Below are 25,585 nucleotides of genomic sequence, written 5' to 3'. Positions count from 1 at the left end.
GGACCTTTCTTTCCTCCAATCCGAAGTTAAGTGTTAAAAAAATCGGTTTGAAAATATTGTGCTTATAGTCTGAATGTGAGTTGCATCGGTCCGTACACACAATGTGCTCCTAATCACGTTCACCGCTTACCTTCTCCATATATCATTTCGCAGAAATCGTCTCAAACAGCAGTCACCTATTCATCATGTTGGTATACGTATACTATAAAATTTCTTAGTTAAATTAAGTCAGCTTGAACAAAAGAAAACTTGAGTGATTTTACTAACTGTATGATATTAAGAAACTTGTATTTTCGCATCAATTACGAAATTAGTTGTGTTGAATTTCAGGATTATCCACTATATTCTTTAATTACAAAGCGAATTTAATTCAAAAGCGAATTGGTCTACATTGGTTTGTAGCTTTGATGAATTTGTAAGAAGGTCCGCAGCTAGCTGGCACACGGTTGCTACCGCATTGTCCAGTAGCTCGCAAGAAATCATTTGGTCGGCAACCGAAAGCAGGACTGACAGGCTTACTAACGTCACGTATGGGTCTACTAGGACTGAAGAAGATATTATTACATAAATTTAAATTATCAAGCGTCCTTAAATGTTTGCTAAAATGCGTGCATAAATAACTTACACCAAAGGATTTGCACACTTGAAATTATTTCCGTTTCGACCGCCAGGTTGACAAGGATTTAGGAGAGATGTTGGAATTCTACTTGTCTGTTGGAATATCCCAAAAGTATTGATACCTTGTCTTCGTTTTCTTGATAACCGTTGTGCACATAAAAACGTATTACTTTTGTTATTCTTTGTTTTTATGGGTTCGTTTGCGGCCCGATCAAAGACATCATCTAAAATTGCATTCTCTTCCGGAGAAGAAAAGTAAGGCGTTCTAGGGTCATCCATGTCAACACACTCTCCCTGACAGTGAAAGATGTTGTAACCAAAAAGTTCAGAAGGTGAGCAAGGTCCACGAGTGCCTAACCCATAGCAGTATCCATATTCATCGCCGTTGTCATCGTTACTTATTCTTGATTGTTTAACTGGGACCAATTGCAGGAGGCAGTCCTGATATCTATCAACAAGTTGACAAGTGTTGGGGAAACACTCTAATTTACCAGATGAACTAACGGATACAACCTGATTGGTTGGACACGGCCCTTAAAAAAAATGATAAAAGAAAATTAATTAACAAATAATTTGGGAAAATTGGCGTTTACTGCACCTTGAGTAAATAAAGGAACGCAATCGTCTTCTTCCGATGGGAATGGATATTGCCCAATAGGACAATCACAAATTGGATCTCCGTAAGCCGAGTAATAAAGACGCCTACCTCCGCGACACTCTTTAGTATCGTAAACATCGTGACAAAGACCATCTCGACCGACGAACACTTTTTCTCTGCCACAAAGGCGAGGAGTGCATATTCCCTAAAAGTCACGTTTGATAAAATACAAATAAACTATTAATTCTAAAAAGAATTAAAATCCCACCTCGTAAGTATACGGGTCGACCGTAATCCAAAATAACACATTCTCACAAGGTCCTTTCTTCAGAAGTGAATAACAGTATCCATCGCCCTTAAATCGGACAGAATAGTCTCCACAGCCATCATCAGGATAAGAAGAATTAGACGCTTTTCCATTTTGTGGAACTTTTGCACCACTAAGCGGAGGATAATTCTCACACGAATTGTCGGCCGTACTGGAGACATCACTAGAATAGGTTGGGGCGTTGTTTGCCAATACCAGTGGGACAGCAGCTGCAAATATTATGGCTGAAGCAAACATTTCCTTAAATGCTTCGTGTTCTTATAACAAGAACGGGTTTGTCCGGGGCTTTCCCTAGACTCTTTGTTATGGCGAAACAAACTCTGTCTTTGTTTAATTAACTGCAATCTTTCTATGAAAAAATAAATAAATAAAAATAAACAAATAAAAATAAATAAAATACATGACATTGCGTCGAAATACTTTATCCTTAGAAATATTATAACTTAAACTGTTTTTAAAATTAGAATAATTTTTAATACCGTGGTTGATGAGTGAAGAGTAACAAACGACTGTTACGCCAAAATGTCTGTACAAAATACCTGTTAAAAATTCGAATAAAATACAAACAAAATGTAAACTAGCAAAAATAAAAAATAAAAATAAATAAAATAATCAAAATACAAGATAAAATACAAAAAATAAAATAACAATACAAATTACCTGTACAAAATACTTGTTACGCCGAAATATGTCGGTGGAATTCGTTCTTGAGTTGAACACTCGATGGACCCGTCCACAGCCAAACGGGGTTTATATAGACTAACCAGTCCACTCTTGCTCCCACCTCGTTTTTCGTTCTCTCATAAAAGAGATGTTGGTTGTCACCCTTTGATGGAAAAAGAAAAAAAAACCTTACTACAGTTCTACAATCGAAAAAGAGAAAGGCAAACACCATAAGCGTGTTGCGTAAACTGGTGTAAACATCCTCGACAGGTTGGCAATGGTAATTAAACAGGTAAACAAAAAAAAGCCAAATCAGTGTACGGGATCACCTTGAAATAAGCATTAATCGGAGGAAAGAAATCAATCTCGTACCAGAAAAGGTTTAAATATTATTAATAAGGTCATGAGACGAAAGGCCGATACCCACTCCACTTTGCAGTCACACCCAACTTTGTTGGGCGTTTCAACTTCCGATTGGCTGACCTTCCTTGTACAACTTCTTCTCACTACAAGATCGTCTCTTCAAGATCTTCGTTTCAAAGATCGTCACGTAGGACCTCCCCTGATGTATCTAAGGCATTTGATTTGATTTTGACTGTCTAACCATGCTTGATGGTCCCCGCACCGCCGACCTTCTTGTACAGCACCCAAAGACGCGGAAGTCTTGCGCGTATTACTGCATTGTAAACAAGCTTGAGTTTAGTGCAAATATTTTCTAATCGTATTTGTTCCTTCTATAGTAGCTATTTACTGTTACCTCGGCACATTTTACTCAACAGTTAAGGGAAATTATTTTAAAAAGTAAATAAATTTTCGGTAAATCAATTGGAAATTGGAATAATTGTTCTAATTAACAAGCATTTGAGGCCACTACCACATAATTGTTGCATAACGAGAGAGGGGGAATAAACAACGAGCTGTTGAACACCCGGGAATAGAACTTCTAAAGAGTTTTTATTTTACCCTAAGTTCTTGTTTTAGAAAGTGAAGCGCAGTTCTTCGTTGAAAAGGGGGGGGGGGGGAAGAGAAGAGCCAGATAATTGAAAACAAATGGTAAAAAAGGCGCAATAAAAGAGAGAACTTTCTAAGTCTAGATCTATGAACAGCTTATGCATGCGAGAAATGTAAATGCACGGAGGAATACCACACGCTCTAAAACGCTGATTCTGCATGACTAGCCACAACGAAAACTGGCGTAGTCTCTTATTAATGTAAAACAGACTAGTTACACTGGTATTTCTGCTTCAAATTTTAAGAGATTTTGTCTGATCATCCAAATGGTCAACTATATGAGTGAAAGGTGTTGACAGTTGAGTAGAAGGGTAGTAAGGGAATCGGAATGAATAGAGATCAACTAGGATAGTAACAAAAAGGGATATTGAATTTTACGGTACAAGTTGGTAACGCTATTACAAAAAAAATCGGGATTGTCGAAATATACCTACTTCATAAACCTATCACAGCATCACTTCATTAATCTCTCGGTAGCTGAGCGGAAATGAAATGGTTTCGTATTCCTGTACCTTTGCTATTGCATAGTACGAAGTTGCGTGTGGGACTTGACGGTACAGCGACAGAGCGTTTTGCATATGTGAAACATGTAATATGCATTCGTTTGTAAGATAACTGAGCAGTGGTATTGATAACCACCATATGCACATGCTGCTGCAGCATGGCCACCGGGGCGAGTTCAAATCTTATACAGGGGAAGTTGACAAAAAATATTGTGCTCCGAACGGGAAAAAAAGCCCTTCACTCCGCATCTTGTAATTGGGTTATATAATTAGCACAGATGCGAGTGGCGTTAAAATTCTATGGTAAAAGCAAGTACAAAGGGTAGTTGCATCACTAACCTGATTAACGTTTAGTTTCGTTTCTAATTTCAGTTTAGGAAATGTGAGTGTGAATCTGAATGATTGCCCACTTTGCTTGTGATTAGTGGCTTGGTATCACGAGGGAAGACGTGTTATGGCAGAAATGAGAACAGACCGAGCCTCAGCCAACGTTCGATTTTTCTTCTGTAATTCTAAAAATATAAATTCAAATCAGAGAAACAAGCACGTAATTTTAAATTGTGATATACCAAACAAATCGGCAAGGATGGGTTCTTGTAATTGGGGCAGAAGTGACGATGGCTGCCAAATTATCGATTTTCGCTGAAGGACCACCAGAGAATTACCCAATTCCAAATAAGCATTTTTGAAAACAAATTCGGGGATGACGTCAAGTGCAAAATCTTCTGCAATAGCACTGCCTGTCGATCACGTGTCACGATAAAACGATCAACTTCTTCAGTGAACACGTGAGCGTATAAAGATTCGTCGAAGTCGGTAATTTTTCTTCGGGCGTGTTCTAGTTGCACGGATGGTCGACCATCAAAGACTCTTCTAACGTAGGCCGAGAACGAAGTTTCATTTTTCAGCAGGAATTGATGGAAGGCTTTGACTGTTCAGTAATGTTATCAAGTTCTAAACCTAGATTCGTCTGCTGAACTAGCAGTCGGGATAAACCATTTTCAAAATCGTCTCTCGCCTGAGGTCCGCTTGCGTAGTTGTCCTTTTTTTATGAAAACAAGTCGTCAATCGAATCCAGCAATATGTGAAGACTCGTGTCACGTGAAAGCCATCGGGTGAAGCCATTAAATAGAAGACCTGGATCTCTCTTCTTCTGCAGTCAGGGGATGAGTGCAACTTTATCAACGCCCTACATCGGTTGCATTTTCTTCTTCCGTTGTAGACCGAGACCAATAAGATGTGGTAGGTGCCAATGAATGAGAACTCTCCAGTTTTGACCCATTGGAATTCCGTGTTTCAGCTCTTTCTCAAATGTTTTGAGAGTTTTCTCTATTCAAATCCTTTTCAAACTTTAAGTTGGGTTGCTTGAAGTTACAAGTGTCAAGTTCTGTGTTGGAAATGGAACTCTTGTTGGCGGTGTCGACCGTTCAACTTCCAAGATTGAGATAAGAGATGACACCTTTGTTGTTGCTAGTTCGTCCTTATATTTCACACTGCCGTATAATACAGCATTTTGGTATTTCAATAGTTGGTTTAGGGTTGAGTAGGGTAGGGAACAATAGATTGAATGGGAAGAGAGGGTAAAATCGGGGCCCTCTGTTGAGGTCCCTACAAATTACACAGAATTAACAGTAGCAATAATGTCGATCACTGTTGGGATGCAATAAATTCCCAACACACTCCCCAGTAGAGCCCGTTCAATTGGCTCGACATCCTGATCGACTTGATATCCGTTGGATTAGAGATCTGAGAATGCGGTTGAAGAAGGATGGCCGGATGGCCTGGATTACGAGGAGCTGTTTCGTTGACTGGCTACGGATTCAGTTAATTGTCCATTCCATTTGATTCCGATTGAGAGTTGGCTGACTCTTTGGAAGTTTGCCACCAGGATCCCATACCGATTGGTGTGTGTTGGAATCTTCTTCAATGTCCTTTAACACAAGAATATTTTTTAGAAGATGTGAAACGATTTTGTTTGGTACCTGGGTTAACGAATAAGAGAACAGCAACTGGTTGATGAGATGTTCTTCTATACTTGGTAACCTTGAGATGCGTTTAGGAGCTGGTTTTACTGGCTCCAAGCGCTTCCGTTTCATTGAGTTTTGTTGATTGGCCAATTCCGGAAGAATTGCTGCTTGACTGCACGGCGATCTGAACTTCGGAATGATTTCTTGGTTGCTTTCTACGTTTGTTGAATTGACAAATGCAGCGGCTTCTTGAGGATTTTCTTTCGAAGCTTCCTGGATTTCTGGCGACGATGATAAATTTCCAGAAGAAGAGAAGTTGGTTTGTTTAAGTTGACTCGGAAAAGAGTTAAGTGTTTCCAGCGATGCAGCTGGCCTTCCCGAGGGGAAAAAAAGAAAGGTAGGAATATCCTTTTCTTTGGAGCCGGCTGGCGGAATCCTAATAATTGAATCTTTAGTTTTTAGACAATTGAATGTGTCAGGAACTTCTGCTTGATAAGTAGGAGTTTCTTGATGACTAAGAGAGTGAGGAGCTTCTGCCGGATTGGCTGGAGCTTTTTGAAGATTGAGAGTACCAGGAGCTTCTGCCGGAGTAGCTGGAGCTTCTAGAATAATGAGAGGACGAGGAGCTTCTGCCGGAGTAGCTGGAGCTTCTTGAATAATGAGTGTGCAAGCAGTTTTTTCGTTGCTAGAGGAGCTCAAGAGATTTTTGGACTCCACTGCATCTACACCATCTAAGTTTGCAAATTTGAGGTTAGTTGCTTTCAGCTCGTCTTCAAACCTTTTTTCGTCTTTGTTTCCACTGGATTTGACCGGAATATCTGAGATTGATAGCCCTTTTTTTGGTCGTTGTTGGAGACTGGCTGTTCCAGGCTCCTTTTCCATCGGGACTTCTTTTGACTGGGCTGATTTGACGTTTTGGTCGCTGTAGCAACTTTTCGCGTTCGATGATGGGATTTTTTCTGCTCCTTCCAGATTTGCTGAGTTTTCTAACTTTGAAACAAAGGAATTATTTTCTTTTATTTCGTTCCTTTCAAACCTTTTTTTGTCGGGATATCCGTCTGGCCCATCCGGAGAATCCGAGAGTGAGTCTCCTTTTTTCGGTGGGTGAGGGAGACTGGCCGTTCCAGTCTCTTTTTCTTCCGTCTGGATATTTTCTTTTGACTGGTATGAAGGGGTGTTTTGAAAACTACAGCTTGTTGTCGTAAGCGACGACACTTCTAGTGGAGTTGGGTTTGGCACTAATACTGCTGCAAATTGAGATGTTGAGAGGGTTTTGAGAATTGACTCTATTACTGGATTTGTTTGAGAAGCTGGCTCCTGAGAAGCTGTTGGTGATAAGTTGACATCTCCTGGAGCGACGGGCACTGAAAAGGCTGTTGAGATGGCTGCGATCACCTGACTGATTATGTCCCGATTGAGTTGTGCTTGGGTTGCTGCCTGGTTTGCTGCCTGGGTTGCTGCCTGATGTTGGAGAATTTGGAGCATTCTTTCTCTGTCCTTCTCCCATTCTTCGTCATCTGCTTCCTTTTCGAGTTTGTCTAACCATTCTCTTCGTTTTTTCTTTAAGATGTGAATTTTGGCGACAATAACATCGTCCATTGTTTGGTACATGGTGTCGATGTCTGCATTGATCTCTTCTTGGTCTTCGCCTTCTTTGTACATTTCAGCCTGGACCCTTTTTGAGAATATCTCATAAGTTTTGTAGAATCCATCTAGCTTTTTTTCTAATTTTTCGACTTCGATAAACGCTTCCAACGTCATTTCTGTTGATTTGTACGTTTCGACGAGGTTAATGATACGGGTGATATGCTTTTTAATTAAAGTTCTTGCGTAATTTGGAGCCATTGTGAGTTGGAGGTGGCTCCTAAGGAGCTGCTGAGAGTACGAAAAGAAGATAATTAGTTTAAATTAATGTTTTGATTAAGTTGATTAGCCTTTTTGTTTGTTGTTCTGCTCGGTCTTCGGAGATTCGTGGTGCCGAATTAAATTCTGCTGTCTTTTCCACTTTCTTTGAATTCCTTTATGTGAAGATATCTGCAAAAACTGAATGATTTTGGAGCTAGGGTAATTTTCTAGCTCCTTACAATCCCACAAACGGCATAATAACAATTTTTAGGAAAGAGAATTTAAAGAGTTTTTGCCGCAAGACGGCGGTTTCTAATTCCCAATTTTGTGCTCAGAGGGCGCTTTGTGCCTTCTCAGAAAAAGAGAAAGATTTCCCTTTAAGCAAACAAAAAATGCAAGAGCGTAAGAGCGCGAGATTTGTTTCGAAATGGCGGAAGGCCTTTGTAAATAGAGAGAGAGAAAAAAAATTCAAGTTTTAATCACCCTAAGGCGCACACGAGGCGAACGCGTTGAAAGGGTAGAGAATTTTCCCGCGTTTTTTCCAGTTTAAAGGGGAAACCGGCCTAGCCCCCCAAAAAAGAGAATATTTTTCTGTCGTATTTAGAGAGATCGTTGTGCCTTCTGAGACAGAGAGAGATTTACCCAAATGATTGAATAACAAACAATGCAAATTAAAAAAAATGAGAGAGATTTGTTTTCGGGAAATGGTCTAAGGCCATAGCAAAGAGAGCGATAATTTATTTAAGTCTTTTCACCCTGGGGCTCACACGAGGCGAACTCATTGAAGGGTTAGAGAAGTTCCCGCGTTTTCCCAATCTAAGAGGTAGGGAAGCAAGCCCCCCCAAAAAAAATTCTTGAAAGGAAAGAGATTCCCGCGTTATCCCATTTTTAAAGAACGGGCAGTGAACCCAATCAGCTGAGATTCGTTTTGACAATGCCGGGAGGCGTATCAAGAGATAGAGAGAGAATATCACCTAAGGCTCACACGAGGTGAACACGTTAAAGAGGTAGGGAAGTTCCCGATTTTTCCCGATCTAAGAGATGGAAAGGCAATATCCACAAAATTCTTTGAAAGGGAAGAGAGAATAATTTTACTTAGGCGATGATAATTTGCGTGACAAGAAAAGAATCCCCCTTCAAAAATGATTTAGGAATCGTATTCTAATTTTAAGAAACTTTGAGGAAATATTTTAGCTTTAATTCAAGAGAGAGAAGAGAAATAATTTACTGTTTAAAGGGATCTATTTGCTTACTAGACCCCTGAGAACAAGTTAAACTCAGAGGGAGAGAAAAAGATTCTAATAAATGACTGACCTGCCATAATTAAACACAATTTTCTTTGATAAATGGCGGCAATGATTAAGCAAAAGGAGATAACGAGAGAAAGATTTGAGTGTGATAGAGCGAAACTAACTTAACACTGGTTGGAGAAAACTCCGGTTCGAAGGACCATGTTGGAAATGGAACTCTTGTTGGCGGTGTCGACCGTTCAACTTCCAAGATTGAGATAAGAGATGACACCTTTGTTGTTGCTAGTTCGTCCTTATATTTCACACTGCCGTATAATACAGCATTTTGGTATTTCAATAGTTGGTTTAGGGTTGAGTAGGGTAGGGAACAATAGATTGAATGGGAAGAGAGGGTAAAATCGGGGCCCTCTGTTGAGGTCCCTACAAATTACACAGAATTAACAGTAGCAATAATGTCGATCACTGTTGGGATGCAATAAATTCCCAACATTCTGTGTCAATTCTTGATTTTGGGACAACTTTTCTTCAACTATTGCCACTGCATGAGAATGAATCTTTCTTTCCTGGTTTTATAGAATTGTGTGGAGTCAACAGTCAACACACCCTAATCCGTGAGCTGCACTTCATTGCGGAAGCTTGATTTAACTTTCAACAGAGATGACTTGTTCTGGATGTTCTAGAGTTGTCAAGTTGAAAATTTAGTTGCAAACAGAAATGTTTCATAAAATCAGAAAGAAAGAGGAAATGTTTACCTTCAATAATTTTTTTGTTACTCGGTTTGGATTCTGTTGCAATTAATCCTCTTAAATCATTGTAGGTAGTGATTGCAAATTTTTCAATATCGGAAAATGTTGTAACCCCAATCTTGCATTTCTTCTTCAGCCTGTAGCCCACAAGCTCTTAGTATATTGTCCTCTTGAGCATTGAGGACAATTTGAATGTGAAGGCTGGTTTGTTACCTAGTTTTAAAACAACTTTTGAAATTTATGTCCATGTTCGAACCAGATTCAATCTGCAATAATTTATCACTTTGAACTTTCCTGATACTTGATTGATTGAACCTTCACATAATTGTTTATTTATAAAATGATTAATTTCCTTCTATTCTTCAACGCAGTGTGAGTCACTCACTCTTCCCAATGTTGGGAGAAACAATACGAACGAACAGATCAGACCAGAACGAGCCACAGACGAATTGACGAATGATGCGTACATGCGATCCATATGAGTATATGACGTTGCCAAACAAAAATACTTCAGATATGTGTGGAAAAATTGTGATGATCAGAATTCAGATTCCAGATATGTGTCTTTCAAAATTTCGAAAACAATAAAAAAATAAAAAGACTAAAAACCAAACTACAATAACAACAACCTAGATTGTTACCGAATATTTACTGTAATAAAACTAAATCACCGAGTAAAACACTAATTCAAACTAAAACTAAACTAAAACTAAATCAAAACTAAACTACAACACTAATCCACCGTCTAGAACACTAAACTAAAACTACTAAACTAAAACTAAACTAAAACTATAAATGAAGTAAAACTAGACCAGCAGCAAAACCAAAGTGACTACTGTTTCTAGACCATAATGATATGCCATAATTGTGGTTAAGGTGGTTCAGGTTATATTGGAGAGGGAATAAACAAGAAAATCATACTTACACAAACACACATTTAACACAATAAAACACTCACACAACCTTAGGCAAGAAAAAGTAATACCGTACCATTTAAAGATCTTCGAAGTCCTTTGCTGCGGCGGAGACGATCTTGTAGTGGCGGCGGCGATCCTCCTTGGTCCTGGGTCCCATCTAGAGTACATAAAAAAAGTATGGTTAGACACTTAGAAGAAAACAATATACCTGACATCCATTGGCGAAGGTCCTAGCGTGCGGCGATCTTGAAGCGGCTCCAGTGGTGACGGCGGCGGTGGCGGCGGCGATCCTCTCCAGTCTAAAGAAAATCCAAAAACATTAATGGAAGAAGTTTTAGCATTTAAAATCAAATGAAATTTACCTTCGACCCGTGGGCCAGGTCCTATCTTGAAGCGACGATCTTGTAGTGGCGGCGGCGATCCTCCTTGGTCCTGGGTCCCATCTAGAGTACATAAAAAAAGTATGGTTAGACACTTAGAAGAAAACAATATACCTGACATCCATTGGCGAAGGTCCTAGCGTGCGGCGATCTTGAAGCGGCTCCAGTGGTGACGGCGGCGGTGGCGGCGGCGATCCTCTCCAGTCTAAAGAAAATCCAAAAACATTAATGGAAGAAGTTTTAGCATTTAAAATCAAATGAAATTTACCTTCGACCCGTGGGCCAGGTCCTATCTTGAAGCGACGATCTTGTAGTGGCGGCGGCGATCCTCCTTGGTCCTGGGTCCCATCTAGAGTACATAAAAAAAGTATGGTTAGACACTTAGAAGAAAACAATATACCTGACATCCATTGGCGAAGGTCCTAGCGTGCGGCGATCTTGAAGCGGCTCCAGTGGTGACGGCGGCGGTGGCGGCGGCGATCCTCTCCAGTCTAAAGAAAATAAAAAAAACGTTAATAAAAGAAGTTTAAGGCATTTGAAATCAAATGAAATTTACCTTCGACCCGTGGGCCAGGGTCCTATCTTGAAGCGACGATCTTGTAGTGGCGGCGGCGATCCTCCTTGGTCCTGGGTCCCATCTAGAGTACATAAAAAAAGTATGGTTAGACACTTAGAAGAAAACAATATACCTGACATCCATTGGCGAAGGTCCTAGCGTGCGGCGATCTTGAAGCGGCTCCAGTGGTGACGGCGGCGGTGGCGGCGGCGATCCTCTCCAGTCTAAAGAAAATCCAAAAACATTAATGGAAGAAGTTTTAGCATTTAAAATCAAATGAAATTTACCTTCGACCCGTGGGCCAGGTCCTATCTTGAAGCGACGATCTTGTAGTGGCGGCGGCGATCCTCCTTGGTCCTGGGTCCCATCTAGAGTACATAAAAAAAGTATGGTTAGACACTTAGAAGAAAACAATATACCTGACATCCATTGGCGAAGGTCCTAGCGTGCGGCGATCTTGAAGCGGCTCCAGTGGTGACGGCGGCGGTGGCGGCGGCGATCCTCTCCAGTCTAAAGAAAATCCAAAAACATTAATGGAAGAAGTTTTAGCATTTAAAATCAAATGAAATTTACCTTCGACCCGTGGGCCAGGTCCTATCTTGAAGCGACGATCTTGTAGTGGCGGCGGCGATCCTCCTTGGTCCTGGGTCCCATCTAGAGTACATAAAAAAAGTATGGTTAGACACTTAGAAGAAAACAATATACCTGACATCCATTGGCGAAGGTCCTAGCGTGCGGCGATCTTGAAGCGGCTCCAGTGGTGACGGCGGCGGTGGCGGCGGCGATCCTCTCCAGTCTAAAGAAAATCCAAAAACATTAATGGAAGAAGTTTTAGCATTTAAAATCAAATGAAATTTACCTTCGACCCGTGGGCCAGGTCCTATCTTGAAGCGACGATCTTGTAGTGGCGGCGGCGATCCTCCTTGGTCCTGGGTCCCATCTAGAGTACATAAAAAAAGTATGGTTAGACACTTAGAAGAAAACAATATACCTGACATCCATTGGCGAAGGTCCTAGCGTGCGGCGATCTTGAAGCGGCTCCAGTGGTGACGGCGGCGGTGGCGGCGGCGATCCTCTCCAGTCTAAAGAAAATCCAAAAACATTAATGGAAGAAGTTTTAGCATTTAAAATCAAATGAAATTTACCTTCGACCCGTGGGCCAGGTCCTATCTTGAAGCGACGATCTTGTAGTGGCGGCGGCGATCCTCCTTGGTCCTGGGTCCCATCTAGAGTACATAAAAAAAGTATGGTTAGACACTTAGAAGAAAACAATATACCTGACATCCATTGGCGAAGGTCCTAGCGTGCGGCGATCTTGAAGCGGCTCCAGTGGTGACGGCGGCGGTGGCGGCGGCGATCCTCTCCAGTCTAAAGAAAATCCAAAAACATTAATGGAAGAAGTTTTAGCATTTAAAATCAATTGAAATCTACCTTCGACCCGTGGGCCAGGGTCCTATCTTGAAGCGACGATCTTGTAGTGGCGGCGGCGATCCTCCTTGGTCCTGGGTCCCATCTAGAGTACATAAAAAAAGTATGGTTAGACACTTAGAAGAAAACAATATACCTGACATCCATTGGCGAAGGTCCTAGCGTGCGGCGATCTTGAAGCGGCTCCAGTGGTGACGGCGGCGGTGGCGGCGGCGATCCTCTCCAGTCTAAAGAAAATAAAAAAAACGTTAATAAAAGTAGTTATGGCATTTGGAATCAAATGAAATTTACCTTCGACCCGTGGGCCAGGGTCCTATCTTGAAGCGACGATCTTGTAGTGGCGGCGGCGATCCTCCTTGGTCCTGGGTCCCATCTAGAGTACATAAAAAAAGTATGGTTAGACACTTAGAAGAAAACAATATACCTGACATCCATTGGCGAAGGTCCTAGCGTGCGGCGATCTTGAAGCGGCTCCAGTGGTGACGGCGGCGGTGGCGGCGGCGATCCTCTCCAGTCTAAAGAATATCCAAAAACATGAATAAAAGAAGTTTAAGGCATTTGAAATCAAATGAAATTTACCTTCGACCCGTGGGCCAGGGTCCTATCTTGAAGCGACGATCTTGTAGTGGCGGCGGCGATCCTCCTTGGTCCTGGGTCCCATCTAGAGTACATAAAAAAAGTATGGTTAGACACTTAGAAGAAAACAATATACCTGACATCCATTGGCGAAGGTCCTAGCGTGCGGCGATCTTGAAGCGGCTCCAGTGGTGACGGCGGCGGTGGCGGCGGCGATCCTCTCCAGTCTAAAGAAAATCCAAAAACATTAATGGAAGAAGTTTTAGCATTTAAAATCAATTGAAATCTACCTTCGACCCGTGGGCCAGGGTCCTATCTTGAAGCGACGATCTTGTAGTGGCGGCGGCGATCCTCCTTGGTCCTGGGTCCCATCTAGAGTACATAAAAAAAGTATGGTTAGACACTTAGAAGAAAACAATATACCTGACATCCATTGGCGAAGGTCCTAGCGTGCGGCGATCTTGAAGCGGCTCCAGTGGTGACGGCGGCGGTGGCGGCGGCGATCCTCTCCAGTCTAAAGAAAATCCAAAAACATTAATGGAAGAAGTTTTAGCATTTAAAATCAATTGAAATCTACCTTCGACCCGTGGGCCAGGGTCCTATCTTGAAGCGACGATCTTGTAGTGGCGGCGGCGATCCTCCTTGGTCCTGGGTCCCATCTAGAGTACATAAAAAAAGTATGGTTAGACACTTAGAAGAAAACAATATACCTGACATCCATTGGCGAAGGTCCTAGCGTGCGGCGATCTTGAAGCGGCTCCAGTGGTGACGGCGGCGGTGGCGGCGGCGATCCTCTCCAGTCTAAAGAAAATAAAAAAAACGTTAATAAAAGTAGTTATGGCATTTGAAATCAAATGAAATTTACCTTCGACCCGTGGGCCAGGGTCCTATCTTGAAGCGACGATCTTGTAGTGGCGGCGGCGATCCTCCTTGGTCCTGGGTCCCATCTAGAGTACATAAAAAAAGTATGGTTAGACACTTAGAAGAAAACAATATACCTGACATCCATTGGCGAAGGTCCTAGCGTGCGGCGATCTTGAAGCGGCTCCAGTGGTGACGGCGGCGGTGGCGGCGGCGATCCTCTCCAGTCTAAAGAAAATAAAAAAAACGTTAATAAAAGTAGTTATGGCATTTGAAATCAAATGAAATTTACCTTCGACCCGTGGGCCAGGGTCCTATCTTGAAGCGACGATCTTGTAGTGGCGGCGGCGATCCTCCTTGGTCCTGGGTCCCATCTAGAGTACATAAAAAAAGTATGGTTAGACACTTAGAAGAAAACAATATACCTGACATCCATTGGCGAAGGTCCTAGCGTGCGGCGATCTTGAAGCGGCTCCAGTGGTGACGGCGGCGGTGGCGGCGGCGATCTTCTCCAGTCTAAAGAAAATCCAAAAACATTAATGGAAGAAGTTTTAGCATTTAAAATCAATTGAAATCTACCTTCGACCCGTGGGCCAGGGTCCTATCTTGAAGCGACGATCTTGTAGTGGCGGCGGCGATCCTCCTTGGTCCTGGGTCCCATCTAGAGTACATAAAAAAAGTATGGTTAGACACTTAGAAGAAAACAATATACCTGACATCCATTGGCGAAGGTCCTAGCGTGCGGCGATCTTGAAGCGGCTCCAGTGGTGACGGCGGCGGTGGCGGCGGCGATCCTCTCCAGTCTAAAGAAAATCCAAAAACATTAATGGAAGAAGTTTTAGCATTTAAAATCAATTGAAATCTACCTTCGACCCGTGGGCCAGGGTCCTATCTTGAAGCGACGATCTTGTAGTGGCGGCGGCGATCCTCCTTGGTCCTGGGTCCCATCTAGAGTACATAAAAAAAGTATGGTTAGACACTTAGAAGAAAACAATATACCTGACATCCATTGGCGAAGGTCCTAGCGTGCGGCGATCTTGAAGCGGCTCCAGTGGTGACGGCGGCGGTGGCGGCGGCGATCCTCTCCAGTCTAAAGAAAATCCAAAAACATGAATAAAAGAAGTTTAAGGCATTTGAAATCAAATGAAATTTACCTTCGACCCGTGGGCCAGGGTCCTATCTTGAAGCGACGATCTTGTAGTGGCGGCGGCGATCCTCCTTGGTCCTGGGTCCCATCTAGAGTACATAAAAAAAGTATGGTTAGACACTTAGAAGAAAACAATATACCTGACATCCATTGGCGAAGGTCCTAGCGTGCGGCGATCTTGAAGCGGCTCCAGTGGTGACGGCGGCGGTGGCGGCGGCGATCCTCTCCAGTCTAAAGAAAATCCAAAAACATTAATGGAAGAAGTTTTAGCATTTAAAATCAATTGAAATCTACCTTCGACCCGTGGGCCAGGGTCCTATCTTGAAGCGACGATCTTGTAGTGGCGGCGGCGATCCTCCTTGGTCCTGGGTCCCATCTAGAGTACATAAAAAAAGTATGGTTAGACACTTAGAAGAAAACAATATACCTGACATCCATTGGCGAAGGTCCTAGCGTGCGGCGATCTTGAAGCGGCTCCAGTGGTGACGGCGGCGGTGGCGGCGGCGATCCTCTCCAGTCTAAAGAAAATCCAAAAACATTAATGGAAGAAGTTTTAGCATTTAAAATCAATTGAAATCTACCTTCGACCCGTGGGCCAGGGTCCTATCTTGAAGCGACGATCTTGTAGTGGCGGCGGCGATCCTCCTTGGTCCTGGGTCCCATCTAGAGTACATAAAAAAAGTATGGTTAGACACTTAGAAGAAAACAATATACCTGACATCCATTGGCGAAGGTCCTAGCGTGCGGCGATCTTGAAGCGGCTCCAGTGGTGACGGCGGCGGTGGCGGCGGCGATCCTCTCCAGTCTAAAGAAAATCCAAAAACATGAATAAAAGAAGTTTAAGGCATTTGAAATCAAATGAAATTTACCTTCGACCCGTGGGCCAGGGTCCTATCTTGAAGCGACGATCTTGTAGTGGCGGCGGCGATCCTCCTTGGTCCTGGGTCCCATCTAGAGTACATAAAAAAAGTATGGTTAGACACTTAGAAGAAAACAATATACCTGACATCCATTGGCGAAGGTCCTAGCGTGCGGCGATCTTGAAGCGGCTCCAGTGGTGACGGCGGCGGTGGCGGCGGCGATCCTCTCCAGTCTAAAGAAAATCCAAAAACATGAATAAAAGAAGTTTAAGGCATTTGAAATCAAATGAAATTTACCTTCGACCCGTGGGCCAGGGTCCTATCTTGAAGCGACGATCTTGTAGTGGCGGCGGCGATCCTCCTTGGTCCTGGGTCCCATCTAGAGTACATAAAAAAAGTATGGTTAGACACTTAGAAGAAAACAATATACCTGACATCCATTGGCGAAGGTCCTAGCGTGCGGCGATCTTGAAGCGGCTCCAGTGGTGACGGCGGCGGTGGCGGCGGCGATCCTCTCCAGTCTAAAGAAAATCCAAAAACATGAATAAAAGAAGTTTAAGGCATTTGAAATCAAATGAAATTTACCTTCGACCCGTGGGCCAGGGTCCTATCTTGAAGCGACGATCTTGTAGTGGCGGCGGCGATCCTCCTTGGTCCTGGGTCCCATCTAGAGTACATAAAAAAAGTATGGTTAGACACTTAGAAGAAAACAATATACCTGACATCCATTGGCGAAGGTCCTAGCGTGCGGCGATCTTGAAGCGGCTCCAGTGGTGACGGCGGCGGTGGCGGCGGCGATCCTCTCCAGTCTAAAGAAAATCCAAAAACATTAATGGAAGAAGTTTTAGCATTTAAAATCAAATGAAATTTACCTTCGACCCGTGGGCCAGGTCCTATCTTGAAGCGACGATCTTGTAGTGGCGGCGGCGATCTTCCTTGGTCCTGGGTCCCATCTAGAGTACATAAAAAAAGTATGGTTAGACACTTAGAAGAAAACAATATACCTGACATCCATTGGCGAAGGTCCTAGCGTGCGGCGATCTTGAAGCGGCTCCAGTGGTGACGGCGGCGGTGGCGGCGGCGATCCTCTCCAGTCTAAAGAAAATCCAAAAACATTAATGGAAGAAGTTTTAGCATTTAAAATCAATTGAAATCTACCTTCGACCCGTGGGCCAGGGTCCTATCTTGAAGCGACGATCTTGTAGTGGCGGCGGCGATCCTCTCCGGTCCATGATCCTAATTACATCAACGACAAATGGTGGATAAACTTTATAGTTTTTTTTTAAACCACAATCAATTAAGCAAAAATAGAAAATATACAGCTAAAACATTCAATTTAGATTCACAATTTCCTGAAAGTGAAAGAAAAGGATTATTAGTTGACACGTAAGGGTTGGGGATTGCTAAAGACGAATTTTCCACACCACAGAGGCACCACAGTAAATTGGCAACTAACTCTATCGTGAACTTAAACCTAAACTTAGCTTAACCTACAATAGCCTTAGGTTAGCTTAACGTCTTAACCTACAATATCCTTATTTTATGCTTAACTTTAATCTTATCTAGATTGGCTTACTCTAATTAGGTAGCTACTGGTGTGGACAACAAATAATGTGAATCAATCTACGAACACTACAAGACTATTTTAGTGCAGATGCAATTTTGCTGATATAGTGATGAGATAGTAAAACGAAATCTACGACCATCAATGACACAAAACACTACAGAGAAACCACGGCAAATTGTGTAGGCAATGCATAAAACGCAATTAATCCAAGTGCAAAGGCGTGAAGATGCAAAACTACAGCAGCAAACTAAGAGACAAGTGTACACCGTGCGAATACGTGGACTACTGAGCATTTTTTGGCCTCTGGAATGCCCATCGGCACGCCGATTTCCCGCAGCAAAACCCCTGGTGGTATTTTCCGGTATTCGAGGTCAGATGAAAATGGAGCAATTGAGGGGAGGAGTAACCTTTATTGAACCAATTTGAACTCAACATCGTTTGGTAGCGAACAGCCTTGATACTGTTATTTTGTCTCTCCTCCCCTTTAACCTTGTTTTGACGCTGGCTTGACAACAGCATCTCACAACTAAGCGTCGTCAAAGTGTCGAGTCAACTCATCTTAGTAGGTGTAGCCTAAGTGTGTTAATCTCAATTGTTGCTTCAAGCATGACGAGGTAGAAAAATCTAATGCACAAATCTTGACCTAATTCGGTTTTATTGGAGATAACGTAGATAATGCACCTAGCTTATTTGTTATCACAAAAGATAAAGACAGTTTTATTAGCTTAGAAAATAGAAATTTGTACAAATTCAATTACCTAGAATACAGTCACTAAACATTTTCCAACTATATGATTCACTTTTTCTTTGTTTGATGTTTTGGATGTGAATAATTCAGCTTGATCTGTCCACAACATTGCAGCTGAAAACTGCTGACATGTAACTTTTTAGATATGTTCTTCTCCATTGGGATGTTCTTTTTAGAGAGTCAACAATTGGAAAATAGGACAGGACAAGACTCCTTCACCATCCTTGTTGGGGTAAGGTCCAGACTCAACAATATTCTTCTGTGTTGTATCTTTTAGTAAGAGACGTCACCATCCATCTTCTGTTTTCTTTTTTTTATCTCCGACAATTTTGACATTCTTCAATTGACAGGTCTTCCAGCCCTTACCTATGTGGTAAAATATGAATATTTAATTAAAAAACCAGACTCTAATGTATTGTTATGTGGTCTATGATTAAAGAAATACAATTAACAAGCTCTAATTAAATTTTGAATGTGATGGCTGGCTCATCTTCTTCTTGGTTTACCTCAACTATACAAACAACTAATTTTAGCTCACCTAACCAATGTGATTACTGGTACTTACGCTAAAGTAGTTTTGGACTTTGTAATGACAGGTCTGTGTCAAAAATTCCCTTTCCCTGCATAATGTGTGCATAATCTGTTATCTGTTAATTAATAAATGAAAATTTAATAAACTAACCAACATCCAACAGAAAAACTTGCTGTTTTCTCAACGTTTTGTTAATGCACTTTGTACCCAAACCAACAGAATTTAATCTTAAAAAATTAATTTACTGTTTGTCTATGTCCGTTTTTTTCTAATCTTTCCATTTCACATAGTCTTAACAACAAATATTTCATGGAATGGTCATAAAGAAATCAACTCAAGTTTCTTTTCTTCGGTCATAACCATTTTAACCAACCAACAAGTTCAATAAAGCACGCCACGCGGAAATAAGTCAATAAGGCAGACGACAACAAGCAATCATGATTCGATAGAGCAGTTCAAAATTCCACTACTAGGTGGTCAATAAAGAAAAATTATGGCGGCTTTTTCAAAATGGTGCTAATTTGTAATGACAAATAAAAATACATCAATTTGGGTTGTGAGGTTCCCGTAGGAAATATATACTTATGACATAAAATATAAGAAAGAAAAAAAATATAAACTATACATATTTGAATCCCACGACGGTGAAATGGTGAAACCCCACGACGCAATTTTAAATCTAATCACTAGAATACGGAACGCCAAATGACCCCTAAAATAATAGCACTCGACTAGTGCTATTTATTTTAGAAATCCCTTGAATAATATACGCACGTGCGGCTGAAGGAAACAGTAACCGAGAGAGAACGCGTCGCCCATTCAGTTGAGAGACTATCTCTTTTTTTGAAAGCACCCTTGAGACTTATATTTCTTATTTTTTTAATTTTATTCCAATGGGGGGATATGACTGAAAAGGTTTGACGTGAGTCGAATTGAATCCAGTCAAGCGTTAAGAATCAGAAATGGAAGATGTACCGTAACGCTTTCTTTTTTGGACGTCATCGACCAGTAGCATCACGTAGATAGTATACATATAGTAATGCACAGTAATATTTTGAATATCAAGATCAACGAGGCACGGAGCGGCGGTGGCGGCCGCATCTTCTTCTTTGCGACCCTGATGTGTATATGTAATTGTTGTCGGCCGGCCTGGGAAAGTTTTTCTTTGGCTCCGTAATTTCCTATTCCTTTTTTTAACAGTAGAATTCAATTCAATATGAGCTAACGGCTTTCTCTCCAAGGTGAATGAAAATCTGCTCGCGTTTTCAATTTAATCGTGTGTGTCACTTTTTGGCCGTATAAATTTTTTCGTGACTGTATTGTTGTGTGTGCGGTCTGCATGGGAAAACGAGTGACATCCGTTCATATGCCAAAATAAGAGACATTAACTAAATAATAAACATTAAAAAATCAACAACGACAGGAAAACTTGGAAATGTCGAGACCGTGAAATATTTTTCTTCCCCTCTTGGACGGTGCGTAATATGTTATGTTGAAACGATGACACGGCAGTTCCGGAATTTGTTCTTCCCCCAGCCATAGCATTTGACCGAAATTATATACGCTGGCCGGAATCTGTTTAAGGATCTTTTTCTCGGTTCAAACGGAAGACTATTTTTCCCCCATTCCCATTCGATTCAACCCCCACCACCACCTCCTCCATATTTATCGCTACACGACGATAATGAACGAGGAGGAAAAGGATGACATTGTAAAGAAACTTTGTCTAATGGATGTTCGTCATGTTGCTCTATCACTCTCACGTCCGAGATGAGAAAACGGTGATAAACAGTCCTTTCACGCTGTTTGATTGAATTCGTTGATACTTTCAACGCAAGGCCATCACAGAGAAGACGGAGAGTTTCAAAAGAGGAAGAAGAGTGCGGCTATCATGCGAGTCTTTTTGAACGAATCTGCCTACCTCATTCGTCGTTGACGACCGGGTAATCAATATACGCAGACAGGTTGCCATCCTTTTTATTTTATTTGATTCTTTTTGCTGAATTATTCTGCGGTGAGAACGGACTTCAGTACCACCACGAGATTATTGAGAACAGCCAATTAAAATCGTTGCAACGCACATTACATTCAGGCCGTTTCCCGTAACAACCGGAAAAACTCGCTGGCAGTTGGGAGTTAAAAATGAGCTCGAATTGACGTCACTAAGTTGGTTTGGTACATTTTAGATGCACGACATGTATGCAAGATTTATCCTCAAGGGTTACCTGCAAGTTTGCGACCATGAACTGGAAAAAAAAAAAAAAAATTTTGAAATATCGTAATAAGTTAATGTCTGGTGGTTCTGTGAACTCTAGTCCATTCTAGAAACTATTTCTATGTTTGATGTTACAGGAAGTACGCGCTCAATTGATTTAACCCCAAATTAATTGTTGAATTGCCAAATCCTTTTTAAAATATTAATCACAAACGTCAAAAACATTTGTTATCCATAAACAAACATTTTTTTGTTTTAGCCAATTCACCGATTTACGTTCGTAAGTAATCGATTCTGAGTTAAATTGATGAAAAGTTAGATATCGATTGTTTGTCTGCGTGAAAAAAAAATACACAGAGCCCGAGGCAGCTAAAGAGAACAGTACATTTACTTCTTTTGGCTTTTCATTGAACCTTGATGCAACCGTTTGATAAAAAATGTCGAGAAATTAGGGCATCGAATTACTGTTGAGCATCTTAACTAAAATGCCGTCCAACAGGAAGTATCGTCGAGATCACAGTGAAGTTAGTTGTTGTTTAAAGTATCTCATTTTTGGATTTAATGTCATCTTTTGGGTGAGTAACCTGCAAACAAAGACTTAATGTGCTCAATTAAAGTTCATGTGTGTTTCTATTTCTGTAATTAGCTTACTGGACTTGGAATTATGGCTGTGGGCATCTGGGCCTGGACGGAAAAAGATACATTCAGCAACCTTCAAAGACTTACGAATGTTGCTTTAGATCCAGCTTTCATTCTCATCGTAGCAGGAGCAGTCACTTTCATTATTGGATTCACAGGCTGTGTGGGGGCACTCAGAGAAAACACTGTTCTTCTCTCTGCAGTATGGTGTTTTAAATTTTGTTTGTTTCTCATTAAGGTTTACCTAGTCCTTTCTCCTTTTCAGTATGCAATCTTCCTTGCAATTCTATTGTTACTTGAAATGACCGCAGGAATCCTAGGTTTTATATTTAAAGATTGGGTAAAATCATTCAAAATAACAAACAAAAGTTTTACATATTTAATTTAAAGTTAATTTTGTGTTGTATAGATCAAACAACAAGCCACAGGAGGATTTCAAGCATTTATTGTACATTATCGGGATGACCCTGATCAACAGAATTTGATTGATTGGATACAAGAAGGATGGGTAACTAAATTATCCATGTTTACATTGTTTGTATATTTCATTTAAAAAATTATTTCCCCTAGCTGCAATGCTGTGGCATTGAAGGACCCAAGGATTGGGATAGAAACATTTATTTCAACTGCTCATCTGCCGAAGTAGGAAGCAGAGAAGCTTGTGGAGTTCCTTTCAGTTGTTGCAAACCTCAACCCAATGTATGCATAATATGTTATCGTTGAGACATTTTTAATAATTTATTTGAATTACCCAAGCAATTTAATGCCCATATTTTTCCTGGTTATTATTAGGAGATTATTAAAAACAAGCAGTGTGGATACGACGTCAGGAAACCGGATTATGTAAATATGATTTCTTTCTTTAATTTTTTAAAGTTAAATTTCACCTTAAACCATTCCAGCACGCTTTTTTTGTTGTATTTTAATGGGTTTTGGTGGAAGTGCTTGGGAATTTTTGTACCAACATTTCGTCCCTTATCCGGGGTAAAAGGCCAAAATCAATTGCTGGTAGAAGTACGTATTTCTTGTGCGCGATTGTCCCATTTCTTCAGTTTAACGTGCAGTATAACGAAAGACATTTATACGACTGAAAGAAAAATCGAAACAGTTGGTTTCACTCTTGAACTATTCATCTTAGTCAAAATGAAATGGGATATTAATTTGCACAGATGCCATTCTTCTACCACTAACGTCATATAACTGGAATTTGAAACTAAACACGATATATAGTTACGTTATCTCACATTAAAATCCTTTAACTCGGATCACTCTAATCACAATATTTCGCCAAATATTTATCAATACCTTTCACTGTGGGTAGCACTTATAAATTAAGCATAAGGTGTTGGTGGCATATGGAATCTTTGATCTCACCTTCTTTCCAAACCAAATTTTGCTTGGTTAACGTACAGCCAGGCGATCGGAGTACGGTTGTATACGAGCGGGGCTGTTTGAGGGCAGGGGAAGAATGGGTCGAGTTTAACCTCATTCCAGTCGCAGGAGCAGCAGTTGGTATCGCCATTTTACAGGTACAGTAGCGAACTCGTAATCATAACTTTATCTATATGTTTAGCGACAGTCCAGCGATTTGGGCGTGTATTTGATTATAGAGGTAAGTGGCTGAATTTGGTTTAAGCATGTTAGTGTAAATTTGAAAGGAGTTTGCACGAATATGTAGTACATTTAGTATCTTCTATGATCAGGCTTTACTCTCTCCTCTTCGGTGACTGGGACGGGTGATGGTTTTCGGAGGTTGTTGAAATCTTACTAGGTGGTTGGTTGCTGGATCGCTTTTCTCCATTCCCTCAGTGATATACATAATATCATCAGTATATTGTATTACTCAAAACATTCTCTCTCTGTATCCGTCCCTCCACTCGTCCTCATTAGAACTATGACGTGGCGAAAATCATCAACGATAAAGGCTGCTTACCTGCAGGAGAAGAATGGCTTGAAAGAAATCTCCTAATAGTGGCTGGCGTGGCTGTCGGCGTAGCTTTTCTCCAGGTATTTTTTTATTTGATTATTACTAAAGCATGGAAGGACATATTAGGGACTAGCAAGATGCCTTGCAAAGTCGAAAATACTTCGGTATGTATTTTTAGCTCGTGCTCCTATGGGACTGTGCATAAGATTTATATTTTCATGTGATAGAAAGGTTTACTTTATAGTTGGCTGATTGACTGATTCCCCTTTAATAATGAACATATCCTTTCTCCCGCACCAGATACTCGGCATTTGCTTTGCCCAAAACTTGCGAGCTGACATTTTCGCTCAAAAGTCCAAATGGGGTCGTTAGTGAGAAGAAGAAATCTTCGCAATCCCGCTAGCGAATTACCTACGTCCAATTTCATCCTCATCTGGTGTGTTTCAACTTTTGTAACTCTATTTCTTCTACCTATGTGACCGATCTGCACGTCCATAAGTGGATTCGTTGACTCGTTATGAATTTTCTCTTTGGTTATAATATTTCGAAAGATACTTAAACTATTAATTCTTCCACGCACACTTGTAGCAACAACATTATCGAAATTATTCGAACAAATATTTGTACAGAATAACGAATTGAACAAAGCCGCTTTGCAGTATTCAGACAGCGTCCAAATTGAATGCGCCACTTATAATAAGTTGACGACCAGTTTATTGTGGCATCAAAATGAGCAACTAATATTCACTAGATACATTTGAATTGCAGTTCAGGGCTAACTTTCGTTATCTTCTCAAGCCTGTATATCTCATCTTTTATTATTCCTTTATTAACTCGTGGGTCTTGAATGTCACCGGGATGTTTTCTATGTCTTAACAAACATAACACGCAAAATCTTCGTATTCAAATTCTTTTCCAAAATTGCTTTCGCTTTAGAAGAAATTTTGTCTTGGTTGTCTTGGGACTGATTGAATTTTCAAGTGATCTGACCGTTTTTATAGCCTCAACAATTCAATACATTGTTTTCTTTACATGCGCTCTGTCATTTTTCTTCCGTGTATGCTGAGATCCGGAATCTGATTTACAGAAGTATTGGATGAGGCCTCTAACCTAACGTCATGGTCGTTGAGATGCATCATCATCAGCCGTCTGTCTTTAGGAATGGACACAGTCAAGCGCAAGAAATGAATTGGAATGTTGAATTTTTTTTAACGCCTGGAATGATCGGATCTACGGTTCTACGCCGTACAAGCGTACAGTATTTTTTGTCGAGTGACTGGGCCATTCTTAGACCAGAGTTGATAGATGTCATGGAACCAAAAAGTGGCTTAAATCAGACAGTGACTAGCGAAGTTTAATTTCAAGTCTAGTATCACAAAAGTCACAACTTGGATTTTAAGACAGACGCAATGTTTTACACATGACGTAAGCAAATTACATGTTAAGGAGAAGAAGATTATTTGTAATTTGTCCAAGGATGGCAAAAGGAAATTACCAGTTAGCAAAATTGAAACTGTTGCTTTAATAACCATATTTTTATTGTGACTACCGGGTGGTCATTTTTGTTGTAGCGCATGTCGACTGGAATATGTTAACTCATATGATTGTTGCCAAAGAAAATGAAGGGTGAAGTCGCAGACGTCTTGTTTTCCAAGAATTGTTTTCGAGACTTTTTTTTTTTAAATTGTTAAATTATCATTTGA

The 25,585-nt window shown here is 41.0% G+C and overlaps 2 protein-coding genes and 2 long non-coding RNA genes across 20 annotated transcripts; 1 reads left to right on the top strand and 3 right to left on the bottom strand.

The window, feature by feature from the left end:
- Nucleotides 1–272: 272 nt before the first annotated feature.
- On the bottom strand, nucleotides 273–5,216 carry LOC124191989. 11 transcript variants are annotated; one of them, XR_006873530.1, is made up of 10 exons: nucleotides 4,291–5,073; nucleotides 4,061–4,233; nucleotides 2,437–2,870; nucleotides 2,205–2,370; nucleotides 2,024–2,083; nucleotides 1,485–1,893; nucleotides 1,217–1,421; nucleotides 789–1,151; nucleotides 626–711; nucleotides 273–545 (listed from the first exon to the last, which is right to left on the bottom strand). XR_006873530.1 is itself a non-coding variant. In XM_046585078.1 (10 exons), the coding sequence occupies exons 7-10, from the start codon at nucleotides 1,779–1,781 to the stop codon at nucleotides 371–373; spliced, it is 1,203 nt and encodes a 400-aa protein (XP_046441034.1). In that variant the 5' UTR covers nucleotides 1,782–1,893; nucleotides 2,024–2,083; nucleotides 2,205–2,370; nucleotides 2,437–2,536; nucleotides 2,631–2,870; nucleotides 4,061–4,233; nucleotides 4,291–5,073; the 3' UTR covers nucleotides 273–370. The 11 variants fall into 11 exon arrangements, 9 of the variants coding, with proteins under 9 accessions (XP_046441034.1, XP_046441037.1, XP_046441035.1 ...); XR_006873529.1 differs by having other exon boundaries at nucleotides 626–912; nucleotides 977–1,151; XM_046585078.1 differs by having other exon boundaries at nucleotides 626–1,151; nucleotides 2,437–2,536; nucleotides 2,631–2,870.
- A 4,039-nt stretch (nucleotides 5,217–9,255) lies between these two features.
- LOC124191988 lies at nucleotides 9,256–10,675 on the bottom strand. Of its 2 annotated transcripts, none has more exons than XR_006873528.1 (3): nucleotides 10,520–10,675; nucleotides 9,536–9,742; nucleotides 9,256–9,459 (listed from the first exon to the last, which is right to left on the bottom strand). It is a non-coding gene; the product is annotated as an uncharacterized LOC124191988 (long non-coding RNA). The 2 variants fall into 2 exon arrangements; XR_006873527.1 differs by lacking the exon at nucleotides 10,520–10,675 and adding an exon at nucleotides 9,813–10,167.
- Nucleotides 10,676–18,457: 7,782 nt separating this feature from the next.
- LOC124191975 lies at nucleotides 18,458–19,570 on the bottom strand. 2 transcript variants are annotated; one of them, XR_006873522.1, is made up of 3 exons: nucleotides 19,347–19,545; nucleotides 19,135–19,216; nucleotides 18,458–18,935 (listed from the first exon to the last, which is right to left on the bottom strand). It is a non-coding gene; the product is annotated as an uncharacterized LOC124191975 (long non-coding RNA). The 2 variants fall into 2 exon arrangements; XR_006873523.1 differs by having other exon boundaries at nucleotides 19,135–19,570.
- Nucleotides 19,571–21,653: 2,083 nt separating this feature from the next.
- Nucleotides 21,654–24,915, top strand: LOC124191913 (tetraspanin-5-like). 5 transcript variants are annotated; one of them, XM_046584958.1, is made up of 9 exons: nucleotides 21,661–21,891; nucleotides 21,963–22,157; nucleotides 22,221–22,295; nucleotides 22,365–22,463; nucleotides 22,526–22,654; nucleotides 22,748–22,798; nucleotides 23,368–23,484; nucleotides 23,846–23,962; nucleotides 24,183–24,915. In XM_046584958.1, exons 1-9 carry the CDS (start codon nucleotides 21,802–21,804, stop codon nucleotides 24,252–24,254), a joined length of 945 nt encoding a protein of 314 aa, XP_046440914.1. In that variant the 5' UTR covers nucleotides 21,661–21,801; the 3' UTR covers nucleotides 24,255–24,915. The 5 variants fall into 5 exon arrangements, 4 of the variants coding, with proteins under 4 accessions (XP_046440911.1, XP_046440914.1, XP_046440912.1 ...); XM_046584955.1 differs by lacking the exon at nucleotides 23,368–23,484 and having other exon boundaries at nucleotides 21,654–21,891; XR_006873506.1 differs by lacking the exon at nucleotides 24,183–24,915 and having other exon boundaries at nucleotides 21,662–21,891; nucleotides 23,368–23,567; nucleotides 23,659–23,908.
- Nucleotides 24,916–25,585: the final 670 nt, after the last annotated feature.

This window comes from Daphnia pulex, chromosome 4 (genome assembly GCF_021134715.1).
Source record: "Daphnia pulex isolate KAP4 chromosome 4, ASM2113471v1".
In the NCBI taxonomy this organism is placed as follows: Eukaryota; Metazoa; Arthropoda; class Branchiopoda; order Diplostraca; family Daphniidae; genus Daphnia; species Daphnia pulex.
Note: the sequence above shows the minus strand (reverse complement) of the source record. Positions and strands in the feature narration are given on the sequence as shown.